General features: G+C 40.4%; 1 protein-coding gene across 4 annotated transcripts in view; it reads right to left on the bottom strand.

The window, feature by feature from the left end:
• Nucleotides 1-22,611, bottom strand: part of PJA2 (praja ring finger ubiquitin ligase 2) — an 86,518-nt gene that overhangs the window by 17,571 nt on the left and 46,336 nt on the right. For all 4 annotated transcript variants that reach the window (XM_054032354.1, XM_054032352.1, XM_054032353.1 and 1 more), the window contains 3 exons: nt 15,451-15,636; nt 5,572-5,757; nt 2,863-2,974 (listed from right to left, as the gene is read on the bottom strand). In XM_054032354.1, coding sequence (XP_053888329.1) covers nt 2,863-2,974; nt 5,572-5,757; nt 15,451-15,636 — 484 coding nt within the window. The remainder of the gene's footprint in view (nt 1-2,862; nt 2,975-5,571; nt 5,758-15,450; nt 15,637-22,611) is intronic.

Below are 22,611 nucleotides of genomic sequence, written 5' to 3'. Positions count from 1 at the left end.
AGAGTACAGAGTCAATAGTACAGACCTCTCACCTCAGTACCAGAGAACAAGTAGACATCCCTGCTCTATCAATTGTATCAGATGAATCACGGTCTTGGTCTGCACTCCTCTTAGAAGGGGAAAAGAAATCTCTCCTACCTCTGGAACGACCCTGGTCCATTTTATGAGATCTCTGTCTAGGAGGACCAGAGGAATGGAAACAGTCTCTCTTCCTCCTGGAAGAGGAATCCTTACCTGGCCAAACAACAACCTGTGCTGGCTCAGATGCCCACTAAGGGATCTGGCAATTTGTGGAGGTCTCTAGTTCTGAAGCAGACCTCATGATCTGCTCCAGAAGGTACTGCTTCAAGTGAAAGCTTCTGGCCATCTGCATTTCTTTACCTTTCTCTTCTTGAATGACTTGCACATTTCTTTAACGTGCCCTTCCCCAACAAGTCTGAGGTCACTATAAGCGTTCGCTACACCACACAACAGTGAAGGCATCACACCAGGCAAAATCCTAACTAACTATTAGTAAACTAAACCTAGGGGTACTTCTACACGAACTACAACTAACAACTATATACAGGGGGGAAAACCCCACAGACAGCAATGTGAAACAATGCATGAGGTAAAAACCACAATGAGCACTCTGACTCAAGCTCTGGACTGTGAGAAGAAATTGACGCAGGTATGGGTAGGATCACCACCTGTACAGATACTGCTAAGCAAAGTTCTCCAGCTTTGGTGTGCTGGGTGGGTACATACCTGAGTGGAACACTTGGATGCAAACACTTGAAGAAAAACCTCCAATGATAAGAATTCCACAGCCTCCCTTGGTAGCCTATTCCAATACTTAACTATCCTTAGATTTAGAAAGTTTTTCCTAATATCTAACCTAAATGTTTCTTGCTGCAGATTAAGCTGATTACTTCTTGTCCTACTTTCAGTAGGCATGAAGGACCACCAATCACTATCCTTTTTATAACAGCACATTTAAAGACTCATCATGCCCCTCTTCTATCTTTTTCTCAATACTGAACACACACAGTTTTTTGTTGTTGTTTTTTTAAAAAACCTTTCCTCATTGGTCAGGTTTTCTAAACCTGTTCGAATTTTTGCTGCTCTCCTCTGGAGTCTCTCCCATTTATCCACATTTTTCTTTATGTGTGAGCACCCAAAACTGGATGCAACACTGCGGATGGGGCCTCCACAGTGCTGAGCGGAACAAAACAATTGCCCCTTGTGCCTTACATACGACAATCCTGTTAGAACACCCCACAATGATATTAGTCTCTTTTGCAACTGCCTTACATTGCTGGCTCATATAACACCCAGCTGTACTATCACCTAGGCAGTTATTCACCCATTTTGTATTTATTCATGAGATTTTTCCTTCTTACGTGTAGTATATTCCACTTCTCTTTATTGAATTTCATCTTGTTGATTTTCAGACCAATTCTTCAATTTGTCAAGGTCTTTTGAATTCGAATCCTGTCCTGCAAAGTGCTTGCAATCCCTAACAACTTAGTGTCAAGTGCAAATTTTATACGCATAGTCTCTATTCCATTATCCAAGTCAAAGAAAGTCAAAGAAAGTAATTAGGTTTGTCTGGCTTTATTTGTTCTTGACAAATCCATATTGGCTATTACTGATCATTCAATTATCCTCTAGGTGCTTACAAATTGATTGTTTAATAATTCGTTGCAGTATCTTTCCAGATATAGAAGTTTTCAATTATAAAAGACATGTACTGTATGCCCCTTCCAGTCCTCCTGCATATCACCCATCCTCAATGAGTTCTCAAAGATAATTGCTAATGGTTCAAAGATTGCTTTAGTACCCTACCATGAATTTTGTGAGGTGCTGCTGACTTGAATACATCTAAGTTATATAAACATTCTTTAACCAGTACTTTCTCTATTCTGACTTGTATTCCTTCCTAGTCTTCGTTAATATTAATTGTGTTAAACATCTGGTCACCATTCACCCCTTTTTAATTGAAGACTGAGGCAACACAGTCTTCTTGGTGTCATCCAGCATTAGTTCTCCTTCCCTGCTAAGTAGTAGACCTACACTGTACTGTGTCTTTCTTTGCTCCCAAGGTATTTATAGAACCTCTTCTTATTGTCTCATGACCCTTGCTAGGTGTAACTCATTTTGTGCCTTAGCCTTTGTGATTTTGTCCCTACATGCTTGTGGTATTCATTTATATTCATCCTTAGTAATCTGGCCATGTTTCCACCTTTTGTAGGATTCCTTTTTGATTTTCAGGTCATTAAAGAGATCATGATGGAGCCATAATGGCCTCTTGCTATTCTTCTTCTTCTTCTCTTTCCTTTGCATCAGGATAGTTTGCTGTTGTGCCTGAAATACTGTTTCTTTGAGAAACTGCCAGCTCCTGTGAATTCCTTTTTCCCTTAGATTTTTTTCCCCAATGGAACCTTACCCACTAATTCTCTGATTTTCTACAAAATATTCTTTTTTCAAGTCCACTGGCCTTATTCTGCTGCTCTCCATCCTTCCTTTCTACAGAATCATGAAATCTGTCATTTCATGATCACTTTCACCTAAATGAATGATGCACTAGGAAATGATAACACACTAGCAAATGTATCTAGCTCACTGTTTCATACTTGTTTAGATCAGCAGAGCTTACAAGAATAAAAAGTAGTAAAAATGTATGTTATTAAAAAGTGAGTCGATATGAATCAATACACACAGGGACCATATCTGTGGAACACACTGGTGCATTACCACTCAAAACAAAATGAAAATTGTCATCTTTAGGCTCCTTTAAGCTAGTCTGGTGATATGGTTTTAGTCATTTTAATGCGTTTCGTTTTTATTTTTACACAGAAGTCAGAAACCGTATTTCAATACCTCCATGGCCTGTGCCAAACGCTCCTCCAGTGCCATATATGTGAGAAACTGAGGATCCACATAAGAAATGGCTTGAGCAACTCCTAGGCCATCACCAAATTCATCAAGTAGTCTGAAAACACCAAAAATGCAATATTAGGAAACAGAGCCTCCATTTTAAGTGGAGCCTTAACAATATTCAATTGAAAAATTACTTGGATCTGTCAGACAAAAACCAGACAAATCCTAATGAGAGAGACAAGGTGTGTGAGGGAATATCTTTTTACTAAACCAAAGATATTGGTTCAATAAAAAATATTGCCTCACCCTCTTTGTCTCTCTAATATCCTGGGACTGACACAGCTACAACTACACTGCATACAAATCCTAAGGACTGCATAAAAGCTGGGTTTGTATATGTCAATTAGAGGATGTTTGTGAATCTGTCAGGAGTATGCCCATTTGAAAATTTTATGCTTCATGTCTCTGCATACAGATGCTGAGATAGACTAGACACTGTGTGTCTATACTTGTTCAAAAACATTTACTTCTATTTTAAGTAAAATTGTGCACTCTGCAATGGAACAACCCCGTATCAAGCTTCTGACACCATTTCTGCATTTATATCTGATGCTTTTCTATATTATGCTCATGAAAAATAAAAGCAATTTATTTTAGAGCTACTTTCTATAATTTCATCAGTATAATTTAGTGACAACGCTTTGATATGAGCAGATATTGCAAGATGCAGGTATCAGCATTTGCTAGGTATAAGGGATATGCTTTCTGTATTCTTACCATCCCTAAAAGATATTCCCTATTTTTTTCCCCCCAAAATTGAGACAAGACTTGGGGTTGTGCCTTTTAGGTCTCCATGATGCTAAGCCACACTCTGAAAGCTCTTGCTCCCTCCCCCAACAAAAAAGGTTATTTCCTGCTTATTTTTTTACATTAGGAACTCAGGTCCTGTCTCACCTGGAATAGACTGTGATGTCACCACAACAATAGAAGTGAAAGGTGAACTATTGTAAAGGTAGGACTTGTAATTAGGCTGCTTAAAACTCTGTTTTTGTTCACACTTTTGAACTTAAATACCTAAAATTTTTGAATGAAAACTATTCTAAAAATTCAACATCCCACATTTTCAATTAAGGGCTGAAAGTTAACACTGTACTTGTTCACACCTCCCACCCCCACAAAGTGGTCCCTCAGCCAAATCTTGGAAAAAAGACTTGATATTCCTAAGGTTTAAAAAAAAAAAAATTGAAAACCAACACACCCCCTTACCTTTGTCACCAGATTCAGTTATCTGATAGATTTATATAGTTTAAAGCCAGAAGAAATCATTAGATCATCTAATCTGACTTCCTGTTCATCACAGGCCATGGAATTTCATCCAGGTACTCTTGTACTGAGCCCAATAAACTGCATTAACCTAAAGCATAACTTGTGGTTGGCTGCTTTTCTGAAAAAAATGCTTTAGCCAGTCTCAATTTAGACAGCAAGAAATGGAGAATCCACCACCTCCATTGGTAGTTTGTTCTACTTGTTAATCGCCTTCATTGTGAGAAACCAGATACTAATTTTTAACTTGAATTTGTCTGACTTCAGCTTCCAGCCATTGGTTCTTGTAAAGCCTTTCTTTGCTAGATTAAACAGCTCTTTGGCACCCTCTATTTTCTCCGCATAAAGCTACTAATACACTGTAATCAAGTCACCTCTCACTCTCCTTTTGGATAAGCTAAAGAGATTGAACTCCTCCTTAAATCTCTCATTCTAAGACATTTTCTCCGGCCTTCAATTTATTTTTGAGGCTCTTTTCTGCACTCTCTAATTTTTCAACTTTCTTTTTAAAATGTAGCTACCAGACTGTATGCAATATCCCAGTATTGGTCTTATCAATGGCATATGGAAGTAAAGTCATCTCCCTACTCCCACTGTAATTGTCTTGCTATTTTGCAATATTTCTAAGTAATCTTAACACAGAAATGGAAAGAAACATGTTAAACAGCATCATAAAAATGATTTCTATGTGCATAGCACTGAAAAGAGAAATAAGACAAGGTTTATAATAAAAAGAACAGGAGTACTTGTGGCACCTTAGAGACTAACAAATTTATTAGAGCATAAGCTTTCGTGGACTACAGCTCACTTCGCGTATGCATCCAAAGAAGTGGGCTGTAGTCCACGAAAGCTTATGCTCTAATAAATTTGTTAGTCTCTAAGGTGCCACAAGTACTCCTGTTCTTTTTACGGATACAGACTAACATGGCTGCTACTCTGAAAGGTTTATAATGCAGATCTAAATCCCTATAATTGCAGAGGAGTAACTACAACATAAAAACCTTTACCAAGATCATATATACTTCAACATTCAATTAGATGCATATTCTTATGTAATCAAAAATTTGTATAACAATATTTATATAGGGGCATTTATCAACCTGGAAATGAATCCAAAATTACAACCCTTGGATCTCCAATACATCAAAACTATCTTAAATTTGAAGCTGATCAATATGACACAATGTCTTAGTCTTCTTGTTGGAAGAAACAGCACTTATTGCAAGTTAAGCCTGAAACTGCAGTATCATCAGCTTGTTTAAGCAGTAGAACAATACTCAATTTGTAGGCCTCCTAAATATAGCACGAAGTGCAAGATGACAGAATAACTAACTACTAATATCGTCTCACACAGAGAACCGATCACTTTTATGCACAGATGCATACCTCCACTCCATGTCTAAGTCTTCACTCATACTGGAGTCATCCTCAAGGTTGTTGTTCCCATCCAACATGAAAAATCCTGGATGCACAAAATGGCTAACTGGATCATTTTCCTCATCACTGCTACTTTCAATTTCTTCATGGTATTGCAGCCAAGGAATCTCTCCCTCCTCCAAAGAGGTCTGTTCCCTACAAACAAATATTAGAAAAGCTGTAACTTAAACAAAATCATTGCTAAAGTAAATGTAAATAATGGAGGATACTTCTTTTACTCTTAAGGGCTGTAAAAGCACCTCTCTCATTCCTAGTCTACACTACGAGTATAGGTTGAAATTTGCAGCATTAGATAGATTTTAAGAGCCCTTTAAGTCGACAAAAGTGGCTTCATCGTGTGGACGGGTGCAGGATTAAATCGATTTCTGTACTCCTCCCCGATGAGGGGTTTAGCGCTGAAATCAACCCCACTGGGTCGAATTTGGGGTAGTGTGGATGCAATTTGACGGTATTGGCCTCCGGGAGCTATCCCAGAGAGCTCCATTGTGACCGCTCTGGACAGCACTCTCAACTCAGATGCACTGGCCAGGTAGATAGGAAAAGCCCCGCGAACTTTTGAATTTCATTTCCTGTCTGGCCAGCGTGGCGAGCTGATCAGCACAGGTGACCATGGAGTCCCAGAATCGCAAAAGAGCTCCAGCATGGACCGAACGGGAGGTACTGGATCTGATCGCTGTATGGGGAGACGAAGCCGTGCTATCTGAACTCCGTTCCAAAAGACGAAATGCCGGAATATTTGAAAAAATCTCCAAGGGCATGAAGGACAGAGGTTATAACAGGGACGCGCAGCAGTGCCACATGAAACTTAAGGAACTCAGGCAAGCCGACCAAAGAACCAAAGAGGCAAACGGCCGCTCCGGGTCAGAGCCCCAGACATGCCACTTTTATGATGAGCTGCATGCCATTCTAGGGGGTGCCCCTACAAGTACCCCACCCCTGTGCTTCCCTTCTCCCCCACCCCTCCCGGGCTACCTTGGCAGTTATCCCCCCATTTGTGTGATGAATTAATAAAGAATGCATGAATTTGAAACAACAATGACTTTATTGCCTCTGCAAGTGGTGATCAAAGGGGGGGACGGGAGGGCGGTTGGCTTACAGGGAAGTAGAGTGAACCAAGGGGGCGGGTTTTCATCAAGGAGAAACAAACAATACTTTCACACCGTAGCCTGGTCAGTCATGAAACTGGTTTTCAAAGCTTCTCTGATGCACAGCACGCCCTGCTGTGCTCTTCTAACCTCCCTGGTGTCTGGCTGCGCGTAATCAGCGGCCAGGCAATTTGCCTCAACCTCCCACCCCACCATAAACGTCTCCCCCTTACTCTCACAGATATTGTGGAGCACACAGCGAGCAGTAATAACAATGGGACTATCAGTTTCGCTGAGGTCTAACCGAGTCAGTAAACTGCGCCAGTGAGCTTTTAAATATCCAAAGGCACATTCTACCACCATTATGCACTTGCTCAGCCTATAGCTGAATTGCTCCTTACTACTGCCCAGGTGCTGCCGACTGGGAGAGCAGCCTGAGGCAGAAGCCTTCAGCTGGCATGATATTCCAGGCAGGACTGAATCCCTATTAGACGAAACTTAAAGAAGAGAATGACCTGGAATCATTCCCATTTTTGTCCCATCTGCCCGGGTGCCCCCGACCAACCTAACCAAGGTCGGCCAGGAGTACCCATGGGATGACGACAACGGTTAGCAGTCGTATTGCACCGTCTGCCGTCCGCAAGGCAAGGCAAGGGGATGCTACTGTGTAGCACTGCAGGAGACATACGGTGACAGTGAGCTGAGCGGGCTCCATGCTTGCCGTGGTATGTCGTCTGCACGGGTAACCCAGGAAAAAAGGCGAGAAACAATTTTTTGCCGTTGCTTTCACGGAGGGGGGGGGGAGGGGCCCTGACGACATGTACCCAGAGCCACCCGCGACAATGTTTTTGCCCCATCAGGCATTGGGAGCTCAACCAAGAATTCCAGTGGGCGGCGGAGACTGCGGGAACTGTGGGATAGCTACCACAGTGCAACTCTCTGAAAGTCGATGCTAGCCTTGGTACTGTGGACGCACACCGCCGACTTAATGCACTTAGTGGGGACACACACAATTGACTGTATCAAATTGATTTCTAAAAAATCTACTTCTATTAAATCGACCTAATTTCATAGTGTAGACATACCCTCAAACTCAGAAGAACTAGACTCTGAATCCAATGATGTCTGCCAGGATCCTAAGACAATAGCTCCAAGAGGTATCACCTGACCCATTTCCCAAAAATCAGGGCCCAGTGACAGCTATAATTCTGTGGTCATGGAATTATGCTTTTCCCCCAGATGCCACAGAAATCAGCATTTTTACTGCAGAACTTGCTATTTTGTTGCAGACAGAATCAGGCATTTGTCTCCCTGCCCTGCCAGGACCCACTTTCCTGCTGAATTTTGCTATCTATCTTTCCCTACAAGAGGGCACTTAACTGGATTACAGTGCATGCTCTTTGAAATGTTCCATGGAACCAGGAAGCAAGGGATTGGTGACCAAGAATAGGAGTCCAGCTTGCAACAGTGGAGCTGGAAAGACTAAATTATAGGCTGGCCAACTGGCCTGTCTGGAAAATAGCACTAAACTGTTCCATTTCCTTTGCTACAGTTAATACAAGGCAGGCAAAGAGAGGCACTCCATTTTCTCACTGGCAGATTTGTATATGTTGTGTAAAATTTACACTTCGACTGTTGCCCCAAAATTTGTACTTTTGTACAGTATCAATAATAGGGGGAAAAAGGGGTACTCTGATCATAACCCTTTTGGACTGATTGTGTGAAGTCTAGTCAGCATAATATACATTGTAAACAAAAAACAACTTAAAATTGTACTACCCCACTGCAAGTACATAAGTCCAGTCATTGGTATACTGGACTGGAGTTAGGAGTCTACCTGGCTTTGCAACTGGACTTGCTGCATGACCATGAACAAACTTCTTTTTGTCTCTATGCCTAAAACATCCTTCACCTAGGATTAAAACCTGCCTACTCCTAACAGGGATATTATGGAATTAATTTGGGATATTTGTAAAGTACTTTCAGATCATAATTGCTATAGGAGAATGAAATGTTATTTCAGAGTTGGATACTTTGTACTAAGGTACAAATACATTTTAGTTTTTTCAACATTAATACAGTCTGTGTGTCATGCTCACTTTTGGTTTATCTTTTAAATACATTTTCATTCCTATTTTGAAAACTGTTGATGGTGTTTCTCTTCATATATTTCTATCCGTAACCTGATCGAATAAGGTGCTTATCCTTGGAGAACTGAAATCTACTTTGGTGGACATGCAAAACCTACCAGCTACAAAAACGAGGAGTCCTTGTGGCATTTTAGAGACTAACAAATTTATTTGGGCATAAGCTTTCATGGGCTAAAACCCACTTCATCAGATGCACGGAGTGGAAAATACAGAGGCAGGTATAAATACACAGCACATGAAAAGACAGGAGTTGCCTTACCAAGTGGGGGTGGGGGGGTGAGGTCGGTCAGTGCTAATGAGCCAATTCAATTAAGGTGGAAGTGGGCTATTCTCAACAGTTGACAAGAAGGGAGGAAAATCACTTTTGTAGTGCTAATGCATGCAATGTAATCAAGGTGGCCCATTTCAAACAGTTGACAAGAAGATGCGAGTATCAGCAGGGGGAAAATTAGTTTTTGTAGTGACCCATCCACTCCCAGTCTTTATTCAGGCCTAATTTGATGGTGTCCAGTTTGAAAATTAATTCCAGTTCTGCAGTTTCTCGTTGGAATCTGTTTTTGAAGTTTTTTTGTTGAAGAATCGCCACTTTTAAGTCGGTTATTGAGTGTCCAGGGAAAATGAAATGTTCTCCTACTGGTTTTTGAATACTACTATATCAGTATACTATAGTTGTTCCATTGGCAAGTAACTTGTGAAAACAGGCGATACATTTAAATGATTCTGAAATCCAAATATTAAGTAGGAGATGGAGAGCAGAAGGAGAAGCTCCACCCACCATCAAACCAAGAACTACATACTCTTGTTGCCAAAATGAGATGCTTCACAGCTCCAACTGCTAGAAGCAAGCCTAATTAAACAGCTGGCACACATCTCATTGTAGTTTGGCACAAAGTAAAAGGAAAAGCATTGGATTTAGCATCTGCTCACCCTCATTTTTTGCCACAAGCATATAGCTACTTGAGCTAACGGGGGCCAATTTTAGGTCTCCTGATACTGTTTTATCTCCTAGAAGATGGCAAAACATTGCATTTTAAGTTCTGGAGTGACTGCACCGTGATCATCATATTTATTCCTGATGTTTTATTAGAAAGGTAGTGACAATTTGGAGAAAGTTCAGAGAAAAATCAACATGAGTGATCAGGAATTATTTAATTAGGATAGTACACAGGGATATAGCCAAGACTAAAGAGGTGAAATTAACAAAGCAAAATTTCGGCTGAATCTTAGGAAAAGCTTTTTTACATGAAAATTTAACTTGTGCAATAATCTCACAAGGTAAGTGGTGGAAACCCTGCAACTTTGGACAACAGGTACTAGCCTGAACAATGCACGACATTGGATACAATGTGGCATTGAAGGGGGAGGGCAGGAGGTGCACGACAGGTGGAGTTACAGAAGAAGCTAATAAGAGTTAACATTTGCCAATTGTTACCACAGAGTTATCCCAACTGGCCTCTAAGGCCTTGCTTAGAGTAGAGAAATAGGTGCCTTCTTCAACCAAGTTAGTTCAACTTAAAACTCCATGTAACATCAACATACACACTACTTCAGCTTGATTTTAGCAGGTTGAATTATAGGTGAAATTGAGCTAAAAGGTGTAAAACTGTGTCTACAATGGTGTTAAATGAGTTTTTCAATAAATTTGAACTAGCTCAATTGAAAGAAGCACCTTTTTGCTTAGTTTAGAGAACACCTAAACTCTTGCTCACCTTTTAAAAAGAATTATAAGTTTTCAATTAATTTTTCATTGAAAGGGACCCCAAGATTAAATTTGATAAATTACTAGATACATAACTGAGAATAAAGTTGAATATATTGACATCACCCACGTTACTGTTCTTTCAGGTAAGATAGTCTTGAATAGAGTTTAAAGAAGTGTAATTAAAAAGTCAGTGTTTGGCTCTATATTGAACACTCACTTTGCCAGTCAATGAGGGTTAAGGTGTGTAATTGCCATCAATGGGCATTTGAAGGTGCTTCTGTAATGGAAAATTGAGGTTATGGGCCTCCAGGAATCCCCATCCCCAGAAATCAGAAATAAGCCTGATTCCTTGCAAGAAGATAGAAGGAACCATTTTATCTGCAGCAGAGGACAGATAGCAGGAGACAATTCAACTGCTGCCATTGTTGTGCCTCTCCTGGAATCTCGGCAACTATCAGAGGTGCACGAATAGGACTCAGTAAGCTACATTACTGGGGTAGGGTCAGGAAGATACTCTAATATTGCCATGATGGGCTCAATACAAGTACCTGAATAGGAGAGAACAGACACCAACAAAACCCCTGAGATGTCACCTGCCTGTAGTCCCCTTCCCTACACTGGGCACAAACTCCTCTCATATACTACAGTGATGATGGCAATATAAGAACTTATAAAGAAATGAACAAGTTACATCATGAGGAAAGGGCCAGCTCTGCCCAGGATAATCATCTGTGATCTGATTTTCCCCATTCCCTCTCTCCTGTTGCATTCAGGGTTATCCTGGCTTCTCGCTGCAATCTAGTGGTCCCTTTGAACTGTAGAAGGCAGAGTGAGACAAAACAGCTTCTCCCACCTCAGCTATATGCCCTCTCAAAAGGGTGGTGGTGCTAAATCCATGTCTGACAGGAGCAGGGATAGGCAAGGAATGCTAGGTAAATACAGCCCACACCTCTGCTCACCATATACTATACTTTAAACAGGCTGCCCCACTGCAGTGAAAAACTGGGATAACCATGTTTGTAGCAGAAGAGTGTAGTTCATGTTCAAATTCATGCATCTGGTAGGCTGCAGATCTCCCTAATCTCCTTGCAGAAGCTATAATATTCTGACAGAGTTGTTAGTGCCCAGGGAGATGTCTGGCAAGAGGGAAGAGGGCAGAAGAGAAATATTGTTGCAGGTGCTCACTCCCTTTTCCCCTCATTATTCGGTATATTTTGCGTACGCTGTCTCCCAGCAATACAGGGTTTCAAGTATTTGGGAGTGTAAACCTGCCCTCTGCTGTCCTTCAATTGCTACTCACAGACCTATATGGCCTTCCCCTACAAGGGCAGTAGGTGCGCTTTATCCTGCTGAGATTAGGTGATTATAGGGGCCCTGCAATCCCATGGTTTGCCTTTTTTTTAATTTTTATTTTTTTAAAGTGGCAGCCATACTTTTTTCTGTGTGCTGCAGATCGGGGAATTATTGAGGGTAACTACCCTGTAAAGACAGGTTTCAGAGTAGCAGCCGTGTTAGTCTGTAGATGTGTGTATATATATCTCCTCAATATATGTTCCATTCTATATGCATCCGAAGAAGTGGGCTGTAGTCCACGAAAGCTTATGCTCTAATAAATTTGTTAGTCTCTAAGGTGCCACAAGTACTCCTGTTCTTCTTCTTACCCTGTAAAGACTGTACTGTATACTGTTTTTAGAATATATGATCTTCACTTCTGACACACACTGCAAGAGTCACAGCTTCTTGGCTATGTAATACAGAATTGTGTGATTTCTGAAGAGAATGCAGAAATCTCTTTTTCAATTGTTTTACGATTCAGACAGAAAGGATAAAAGCCCTTATGTCTATATTTTTATTCCAATTTAGAAAAAATCCAGCATATGAAGTGGATGAATCACACTAAATCTTGGCAGTTGTTTGCAACAGGTTATTACCCCTGCTCCGATGCTAGTTAAGCAACACTTTTATTCATTCACCAAGTGTGAAGGCAGAGGCCTTGAAGAGACCACCACTAATAATAGGACTATGGGTATTGTGTGGCTGTTGTACACAACACTGTCGACCAACATGACAAGCCACAGACACTACTTTGATGAAAAGCAAAATTCAGGTGGTAAATTTACCATGCCAGAGTGCTTGCACTGTGCTGGCCACAAGCGATCTTTTGCAACACAGCAATGGGACTCTAGTGCTTGTCAGAGGGGAAAGCTAGTCTAAAAAGACTGGGTATATTCATATGATTATTCTATTTCACATAGCAAATACAGAAAAAAATGTATTCCCTAGGGTATTATAAGATTATAATTCAATCAGTTTGTTGATGCCACCGACCTCAAGAGTGCAATTTGAATGTCTTGAATTACAGAAAAAACCTCCAGACAAAGACTTGTGCAGCCTTTTAGTCAATAAGGTAATTGAATGCACACTACAGTGCATGTCCAAGGTAAAATTACCTAGTTTTTCCTAATCCATTTCCTTCTGCATTACATAGTCAATGACTTTTCTAATACGGAGCCTCGAATGCTTACTGATCTTCCAACTATGACAACCCAAATGGCACATTGGGAAGACACAAAGTCTGGCCAAAAATATAGAATGTTAAGTTAAAAGAAAAAAAAAAACAAACAGTAAATGCTCAAATTTTGTTTCAGTTTTCAATCCAGATTTAATATATTTTAGACAATTACAAAAGAAATGCCCTGCATAGAACACAAAAGATAGTTTCACTGTCATTCATGAGATATTTGTGTTTTTATCAAAAAAAAAACTCCTCCTCCCCCTGCCCGGGCCACCAATAACCCCTAAGAGAAAAATCACAGCTTTATTTAAGAGATTGTATATTATAGACTCCTCCTTAAACTAAATATCCACCTTAGGGTACACTTCCCTTGCAACTTTCAAATCTCATACACTTTAAGTTCTTGATTAATAGAAAACATCCTGTAGCACCATTAAGGGATTAAAATAAAATAACTAAGTAGTATTAAAGTGGATTTATGTTCCTAATCTGATACAGTATCTCTGCTATTTACTTCCTCTTTCTGGATTTAGAGCCAGTATTTATTAGTACCAAATATCCCTTTATTGCCTACATCCCACTCTGCTCTAATCTCTCCAAATTGCCTCGCAGAGTGTTACACCTCTACCCTGATATAACACTGTCCTCAGGAGCCAAAAAAATCTTACTGCCTTATAGGTGAAACCGCGTTATATCGAACTTGCTTTGATCCGCCGGAGTGCGCAGTCCCGCCCCCCCGGAGCGCTGCTTTACCGCGTTATATCCGAATTCGTGTTATATCGGGTTGTGTTATACCGGCATAGAGGTGTACTATCTGTTTTTCAAGTTTTACAATTTATTTTTTGTCAGTAAATTTGATCAGATTTGAATTTACACTAGAAAAAACACTCAGACTAATTAATAGGCAAATTCCTGCACAGCAACCTGGACACAGAGTCATACAATGGATCTCCCACAGGAACAAAACAGACCCCATATGCCTGAAGACTTCTCCAGACACAAATGAAATTTCTAGAATACAGAATTACCTCTTACTTCAATTGCACATGCTTAACCATTGTGACAGAAACAGCTTTGCAGATCAGTTTGAGAAGTGTTGATTTAGTAAATTATTCACCACACTATTATTGTCACTAATATAGCAGCACTATATAAGCATACCAATTATTTAAAAAAAAAAATCAACATTTTCAAACATCAGTGCCTATATTTGGTCACCTATAGATATATTTAGACATCTAAATCATCTAAATTATTATTTTTTGAAGTGTTGAACACTTGCAATCCTCAAAGACTGAAATCAGGCCATTCTGATTTAGATTCCTACAAACAGATATAAGTAACCAAATTTAGGCACTCATTCAAAATTCTTGACATATATTATTATTTAACAGACTAAAAAGAGTAATGGAAAGCCACACACTTTCACCCAAAAATATACACTGAATAACCTTTCAAATGTGTAATCTCCCAGGGCGAGTGATTTATTTGACAGGCGAATAAAATGTCAGGTTCTCCCACCATCAATGTTGCAAAGGCAGAAAAGATCTTGTGTTTGGACTGGTAAGTTTTTAGCGGTATTTTTGCAAAGCTGTGCTAATTCATTACACCTGAAATTTATAAAGGCCAGAACACAGATAGCCTAATGGTAGTGATTTTCCTAGGAAAGAAGGACCTGAGAGTGTGGAAGAGCAGAAAAACCAGGAGTGACTACTGTCGCTCAAGGCAGAACTCTCTAGTCAATTAAGAAATAATAATGACTAGTTAAGAGGAAAGTTCTCAGCTGGACGCCTCCACAGTTTGCTTTGAAGAACAAAGTTGCAACAGTTATTGACACATATGACTGAATAAACAAAGAACTGATGATGGCAAATTCCATGACCAGAGGAGAAAGAGCAACCAGGTAAAAGAGAAGAATTGGACAGAAAACCATGGAAGTAGATTTATAGGAGAAGGTATCTGAAAAGCAGTAAATATATGCAAAGAAGAAGAGTGTTCATTACAATGAATTTGGACAAAGATAATACAGAATCCACTCTCACTGTTTTAGTCTAGTAAGTCTCTTTTGTTGCTTGTGCAATCATCAGTATTTCTCAATAGCATTACAGTATTACTATAGCTATCATTCAGAAGTCAAGAATTACCAACAGTGGGTCTGTATGAAACACCAGAGTTATTTCCTATTCTAAATATAGGCAAATACTGCATTCTTTCTGATACAACCATAGTAACTGCTGGTAAATTAAGTTTTATTTAAAATGGCAACAATTAAATATACTGTTGGGTACACAGCATGTTATTAATTCTCACTTATTAGTAGAAATCACTTTCTGAAATACAAAACAAAACAAAACCAAAACAAACAAAAAAACATACCCGCCTTGGAAACAGAAGTCTGTGTTTTCCTCTTCTAGGCCACTGCTGTTGCTCTGCACTTCAGGTTCACGTTCCTCCCTGCCTGGCAGAGTCTCCCAGCTTTCATCGCTGGAGGATTGGTCTTTTTCTGTAGCAGCAAAATAGGAGGGCAAACATGCAGACCACTCCCCATCACTGCATTCAGAACTGCAATTTGAGACAAGCCAATGTTGTGTTTAAAGTATTGACAGGTTCAAAAATAAATAAATAAATAAATAAATAAAAGCCAAAGTTAAAATCCATTATTAGCTATTTCACAAAAAAGGTAGAGAACTGTTTCTAAATATAAACAATATTTCTGAAATACATTCATTTTGTACCATTCATGTATCTTACCATTATGAATAAAAGCTGTTGCTTCTTTATAAAAAGGAGGATTTGTTTATCTTCTTATAACACTATGATTTTTTAAAACCATGTCCATATTATTTAGCACAATTTTTCATTTTTCCCTCCTCCATCCATGTTTGCAGAGTCCATGAAATACCTTCAAAATATTCACTCCAGATACTATATAAGAACCCTTTCTCTCGCTGCCCTGGGAAAAGAAAAAGGATGGCAAGACCCTTGAGAGGAGCCAGAAGGATACAAGTGAGTGGCAATGGCCTCATTTCCATGGCATGCAAGACTTCACACCTGGACATTGATCCTCCACTTCTAAACACTATTTGGTACTTTTAAAAATAATCTCTATATGTGAATGAGACATCTAAATTGAAGGAACAGGAGAAAAAACCTGAAGATTATTAGGTGCATGGGTCTAAAAAGATGTTGCAGGATCTATAAATTCATTTATCCCTTATTCTCTCCCAAGAGATATTCACAGTTTTATATTGTCTCTGGCCATGCATGCTGAAACTACATGGTAAATAAAAGCTATCTAGTAAGTGTCCAGTAAAGTTAGAAGTCCTATAAATACATCTAACTGTCCATCTGATCTATGAATAGTTATTCCCCAGAGGAAATAGTTCCATAAAGCTGGAATGTCACTTCAAACTGTCTTCAAGAGTCACCAATAAAACAGCAGGTAGAAGTTCAACAATATCCCATTTCAAAAAGAAATTTGGTAAGACCACGAGAGAATGCTGTAAAGATAAGTTACATTAAAAATGAACAGATCAAGTTACCACGAGTGAAATCAACTAATTATTCCCAAGCTTCCACAGTCAGTCATCTATATTCATCTTTTCACTGCATAATATAAATTATTTACCCTTTGTGTGTTAGTAGCATATAGCTACTTAACAGTGACAAGGTTAAAGCCCCATCTACAGAACATAAGGGAACAGTGCTTTCACCATGTTTAAGGACAACCTGATCCTGACACACACTCAGGAATCAGGCCTGCAGCAGAGCTAATCTCCAAATAGCCCCATCAGTACAGCTGGCCTGCAGCAGCAGGCTGCCTGATTTGGCCATGCCATCTGACTGACTGGAGGGGCCACCAGGCTGGCTCTTAAGTCAGCAGCAGCTGCAGGCTGGCTACTCAACACCCACCATAATGCCCACTCCTGTGTTACCTTGTTCCTGCTACTCCTGTCTGGCTCCCAGCCTTGCCTCTGTCCTGTCCAGTCCCTGCCCTTCCTTGCCTCTTACCCTGCTCACTCCAGTTCCTGACCTTTAGCCTGACCATGGCTTTGACTTATTACTGTCTCCAGCTTGCCCCTCAGCTCTGGTATCCAGTTCCTAGCCTTTGGTTTAACCCTTGGCTTTGACTTTTACTACTGACTCTGGCTTGACCTTTGGCTCTGGTATCTAGCTTCTGATCTCTGGCTTGATCCTTTACTCCAGCTTCTTTATACTGATTCTTGCTCTGACTCTAGTCCTTGGTTCCTTACGACCGCTCTGATCACTAGGCCTGATGCGCGCCCTGATACCTAGGTTAAACCACCCTCAGCCGTACCAGCTTACACACACCTTTACTTCTCGTATGTATGAGCCCTCCATCACAAAGGATTTTGAGTTATTTTTGAACTGTGTGCTTTACAGGGCTGTGACGTTGAACTCTATATGATTTTATGAAAATATGCTAATGTAACTGGAATATGCTTCATGCAAAAGGTCTTGTAAGGTATCATTACAAAGCTTATAATCTACTGAGTGTGATCATCCTATTTGTATAAATGTATCACTCTTGTATCTGAAACTAGAAATATGAAATATAACTCTGAGGGCCTATTGTAATTATGCAAAGTGTGGGCCACTAATGGTGGTTTGGAATCTTGATGACTCCCATTAACTGTGACAATTGACTGCAGATGGCTCTGTTTTACCTGTAAGTCTTCCTGTATAGGTGTGTGCTGTGTGCTGGCAAGTGGGTAAAGAAGTCTTACAGTGACATGTGATCATGTCACCTGAACTGGAATCCATCTTTAACCTAGTGCTTGTCCACTGGAGGGGGTGAGGGGAAGGACCCAGAGGGACAAAGGATTCCCACCGTATGCAAAAGATATATAAATGGGTGGAACAGAACAAAGTGGAGAGCCATCATGAGAAATCCTCTAGCTACCTCCTGAGCTGGAACAAGGGCTATACCAGGGGAAAGGACTGTGCTAGACTAGGAAGGCATTCAGTTTGTGAAAGAGACGTATTGAAACATTTCTCAAGGTGAGATTTTTACCTGTATTCAGTTGTATTACTGTATTAGACTTAGATTTGCGTGTTTTATTTTATTTCATTTGGTGACTTACTTTGTTCTGTCTGTTACTACTTGGAACCACTTAAATCCTACTTTCTGTATTTAATAAAATCACTTTTTTCTTATTAATTAACCAGAGTATGTATTAATACCTGGAGAAGCAAACAGCTGTGCATCTCTCTCTATCAGTGTTATAGAGGGCAAACAATTTTTGAGTTTACCCTGTATAAGCTTTATACAGGGTAAAACGGATTTATTTGGGTTTAGACCCCATTGGGAGTTGGGCATCTGAGTGTTAAAGACAAGAACACTTCTGTTAGCTGCTTTCAGTTAAGTCTGCAGCTTTGGGGCAAGTAATTCAAACCCTGGGTCTGTGTTGGAGCAGACGGGCATGTCTGGCTCAGCAAGACAGGGTGCTGGAGTCCCAAGCTGGCAGGGAAAGCAGGGGAAGAAGTAGTCTTGACACATTACTTGGCAGTTCCCAAGGGGGTTTCTGTGTTCAACCCGTCACAAGGGCTTTCTAGGATGACTCTGCTCATCTACCCATTCAGCCACATGAAAGATTCTGGCATGATCTCTTATAATAATATCCAGAGTCCAAATCCAAAAGATTAAGGGCAAACAGCTGAGACCTAGCTAAGTTAGGGCACCAAGAAAAAAGTCACACCATTAAAAATAAAAAAAAATTCATAGTAGTATCTCCCTGTATGGAGAAATCCACTTGCAGCAAAAAATGACTTAAGGTGGTAGAAACCCACTGTTTTAATGGGGAAATGTCAACTTGAAAACAAAAGTTTGTATCCATTAGTGTCACAAGTTCAAGTTACTATAGCAAACCCAAAACTCTCTCTCATGTGGTTTGTTTTACATGTTTCAACACTTTGCTCCAACATCTGAGATGTCAATTTTTAAGTCAGGGTTAATACTAGTGTCAATGCTAATACCAATCCAGCTTGGGCTTTGGTGCTACTTTCTCTGCAGAGATCTCTGGAGTCACCTGCTAACAGATGGAGGGCTGTAAGATGTGGGCTTGACTGTCAGAGGGATGTTCAAGCTTGGCTCTTCTGGATCCAGTCCCACTCAGATTGCTCCAGAAGATGGAGCTTCAGCCTTGCATCCCTCAACTTGCAGGTTCTTTCAGAAAATGAAAGGCAGACAAAGCATGTGCTTTGATGCAACACTCTCCCAAGAACAGGCACGTGCAGTACCTATCTTTCAGTGGAACTAGCTGACTACTAGCCTGCAAGTTTCGAGCCAACCATTCTCAGAGCCCATAAAAAAAGCTACGTATGGGAAAGTGGTTGTACAGGAGGGTCTGCAAGCAACTTCTGTTTGACAAATGCTAGAACAGACTAGGTAATATAGAATAAAGATAGCTCTGAGGCATTTCAGAGTGCTTGAAGAAGCATTAGAGAAATTTAGCCAGAGCTAAAGCCTAGTGAGTCAGCCATCAGACAGATTCTATCTTGCTGCCACATACTGTGGCTCTCCTACCCTTTATGCCCTTGTATGGGAGCATGAGGCAGCAGAGGCCACATGCACAGCCCTGACAGATGCTATTAAAAAACCTCTAGTTTTGCGTCCATGAGGCACATCTGTATCTAGAGTGGGATCTGCCCTAACACATAACAGGTCATTCCCATCCTCCCTCATGTTAGTATTCCTCATAAGTCCACCCAAAGGCATTAAATAAAAGGCTTGACCTTTTGAATCCATTTACAAGGTCTTGAAGATTTCATTCTTTTGTTCAATCAGTACTTCTTGCAATATTTTAGTTACAAGAGTTTATGCAGACAATTTTTCATACTGTAAATCCCTCATAAGTTGTAAAAACATGAACTGGTAAATGGGTCTGGCCAAGGAGCATAAAGTAGTAAAAAATACAAGGCCAATTATATATCAAGAGAGAAGATTAGATCTGTGGTTAAATGCACTGAAAATTGGACCTCCAGAGATTTGATTTCTATTTCCAGCTCTGCCAAAGACTTATGTTATTTTGGCCATGCTGCTTAACTTCTTTGGGTAACATTTTCAAAAGCACTTAAGTCCTACTAACTTTTAATGGGATTTAAGTGGTTTTGAAAATGTTACCCATATTGACTCAATTCCTCAACTGCAAGATGAGGATAATACTTCCTTAACTTACAAGGTTTTATGAAACTAAATTAATTACAGTATATTCCCATGTATCCAAAACACTATTAGCCGAACCTTTGCATTATTCAGATCCCTTCCTTGTCCCCCCGCACAAGAGATATGATGCAGAGGTCATGTATATCATGTTGGGGCACAAGGAAGGAATTTGGATAATCAAGGGCTTCAGATAATAGAGCAGAGCCACCCTCCCCCGTCCCACCAGCACTGTGAAGAGGAGGATGAACCCCCGGCTGTGAGGAAAGCCATCCTGAGGCTAAATGGCTCCTGCAGCAGTGCAGGGAAGCGGGCACTGAAGCTCTCTTGTCATAGGAGAGAATGGGGGTGTGACACCAGAGCTGCAGAGGGCTCCCTGCACTTCTGCAGTCAGTGACACCCAATCCGTGCAAGAACAAGCAGTTGTGGTTGTGGCAGAGCAGAGTCCTAGCTGGGGATCTTGGCACTGTTTCACCAGGACCAAAGCCTCCCCACCACACCCTTGCACCTACAGAGATAGGGTGTCACCTGTCTTATGGCAGTGCAAGGAGCCTTCTGCAGCCCACTGTCATGGGAATGAGCAAATGGTGCAGAGCAGAGACCCCCAGTGAGGATGACGATGACAAGTCCCCAGCTGTGGGGGAAGTCCACCCTGCTGCTGAATGGCTCCTGCCCTCTTGATTATCAGAACTCGGGATTATCCAAAGAAAATCCATGTTATCCATGCTATTTGGATAATCAGAAGTATACCGTAGTGTTTATGAAATACTCAGCTATTAAAAGCAATGAATGTCTTTTTTTTTTTTAAATGTATAGGCTTTAGGATGTCATTTTTCAATATAAGGAGGAAAATAACTGTTTGGCTGATAATTTTTTTATGTTCTCTCCCTTTCCCACTTTGTCAGTTAGTACTTCATATCTGGTTAAGAAATCTCTAGTGGAAGCAACATGGTGATAACACAGCTATTTTAGAAATAGAATGATTTATCTTTTGTGGCAACCAGGAGCTATATACAGAGATGCTGACTGATGCCATCACCTCCCAAAGATTAGAGTGAGGGATCATCATCATCCAAAAGAGCAAAACCACAAGCAAAACTAAAGGAGAGAAGCTCCACATTGGCAGATATATAATATGAGGCTAGCTGATACATATGACAAAGCTGTCCTTTTCTCAATAAAGTAAAATCTGTCAAACCTAGTCAACTGCCAGGGTGCATCAAACAGTAGTAGATAAGCAGGGAGATGATGAAGTTACTGCAAAAGAACTAAGTAAAAAACAATATTTTTAAAGAACAACAGAACACATGAAAGATAGCTTGCAGGATACTAAGACTACTTAGATTTTAAGCTCTTTGGGGCAGGGACTGTCTTTTTACAGTGGCTAGCATAACAGTGTCCTGATCCATGAAGGGGGGGGCCTCAATGGTCAATCAACAACAACAACAATAATAAATAATAGATTCCCAAGGGAACAATGCTGCACTGACCATAGATGCTTAGAGAATTAATTAATAGATACTGAATAATGACTTCAACTTGCAGACCTCACTAAGGGTTCAGCTGTGCAACCCTTACTCACACTGACTAAATGCTCACTTAGCGTCCTACTGATTTCAGTGGGACTCCTTGTGTGAATAAGTGCTCATCAACACATGAGTAGTACAACTGGGCCCTAAAAATAAATAAATAAAATAAAATATTTTCTCTGCCCAAAAGGCAGCCAGAAAATGGTTGTGGGAGCACGAATGTTGCCACAGATGTCCTTGGTCGTCAGTCACCTAGAGCTTGTCGCTCTTGAACCCTTGTTCACTATTATTTAAGGCACAACTGTTATCATAGAGAACTGTTACTAGCTACAACAGCTTGTAAAAGACAAAGGAAGTTGGCAAGGGGTAAAGGAGTTGGCAAGGGGTAAAGAGGGAAATATATATTTATCTTGGAAGACATGAAAGTGAAACTTTGATGGAGAATATCATACAAGTCCCAAATAAAACACCACCCAAAGGGAGTTCAAGAATTCCCTCACAGCAAAGGACCTTCAACTCCCTGACCAACCAGGCTGAAGTGTCTAAAAGAAATTACCAAATTACATAGGTGAATAATTAACAACTTGCCCCTTTTTCCTCTACCCCTACCAGTAAAAGTGATAGCCCTCAGTGGTAGCTAGGGTGCTCTGAACCTCTTAACAGCCCCTTACCCCTTGGCCACTTATTTAGGGACCTAATTTAGGCGCCTACATTTGTAAGCTTTGGTAGTAGTTTTAAAAAATTGCCTTTGGATTTTTAGGCTAGAAAGTGCTATATAAAGCACGATTATGGATGGCCTGTGAACCTTAACTCTGTCTTTTTAAA

This window comes from Malaclemys terrapin, chromosome 6, assembly GCF_027887155.1.
Source record: "Malaclemys terrapin pileata isolate rMalTer1 chromosome 6, rMalTer1.hap1, whole genome shotgun sequence".
Taxonomy (NCBI): Eukaryota; Metazoa; Chordata; order Testudines; family Emydidae; genus Malaclemys; species Malaclemys terrapin.
Note: the sequence above shows the minus strand (reverse complement) of the source record. Positions and strands in the feature narration are given on the sequence as shown.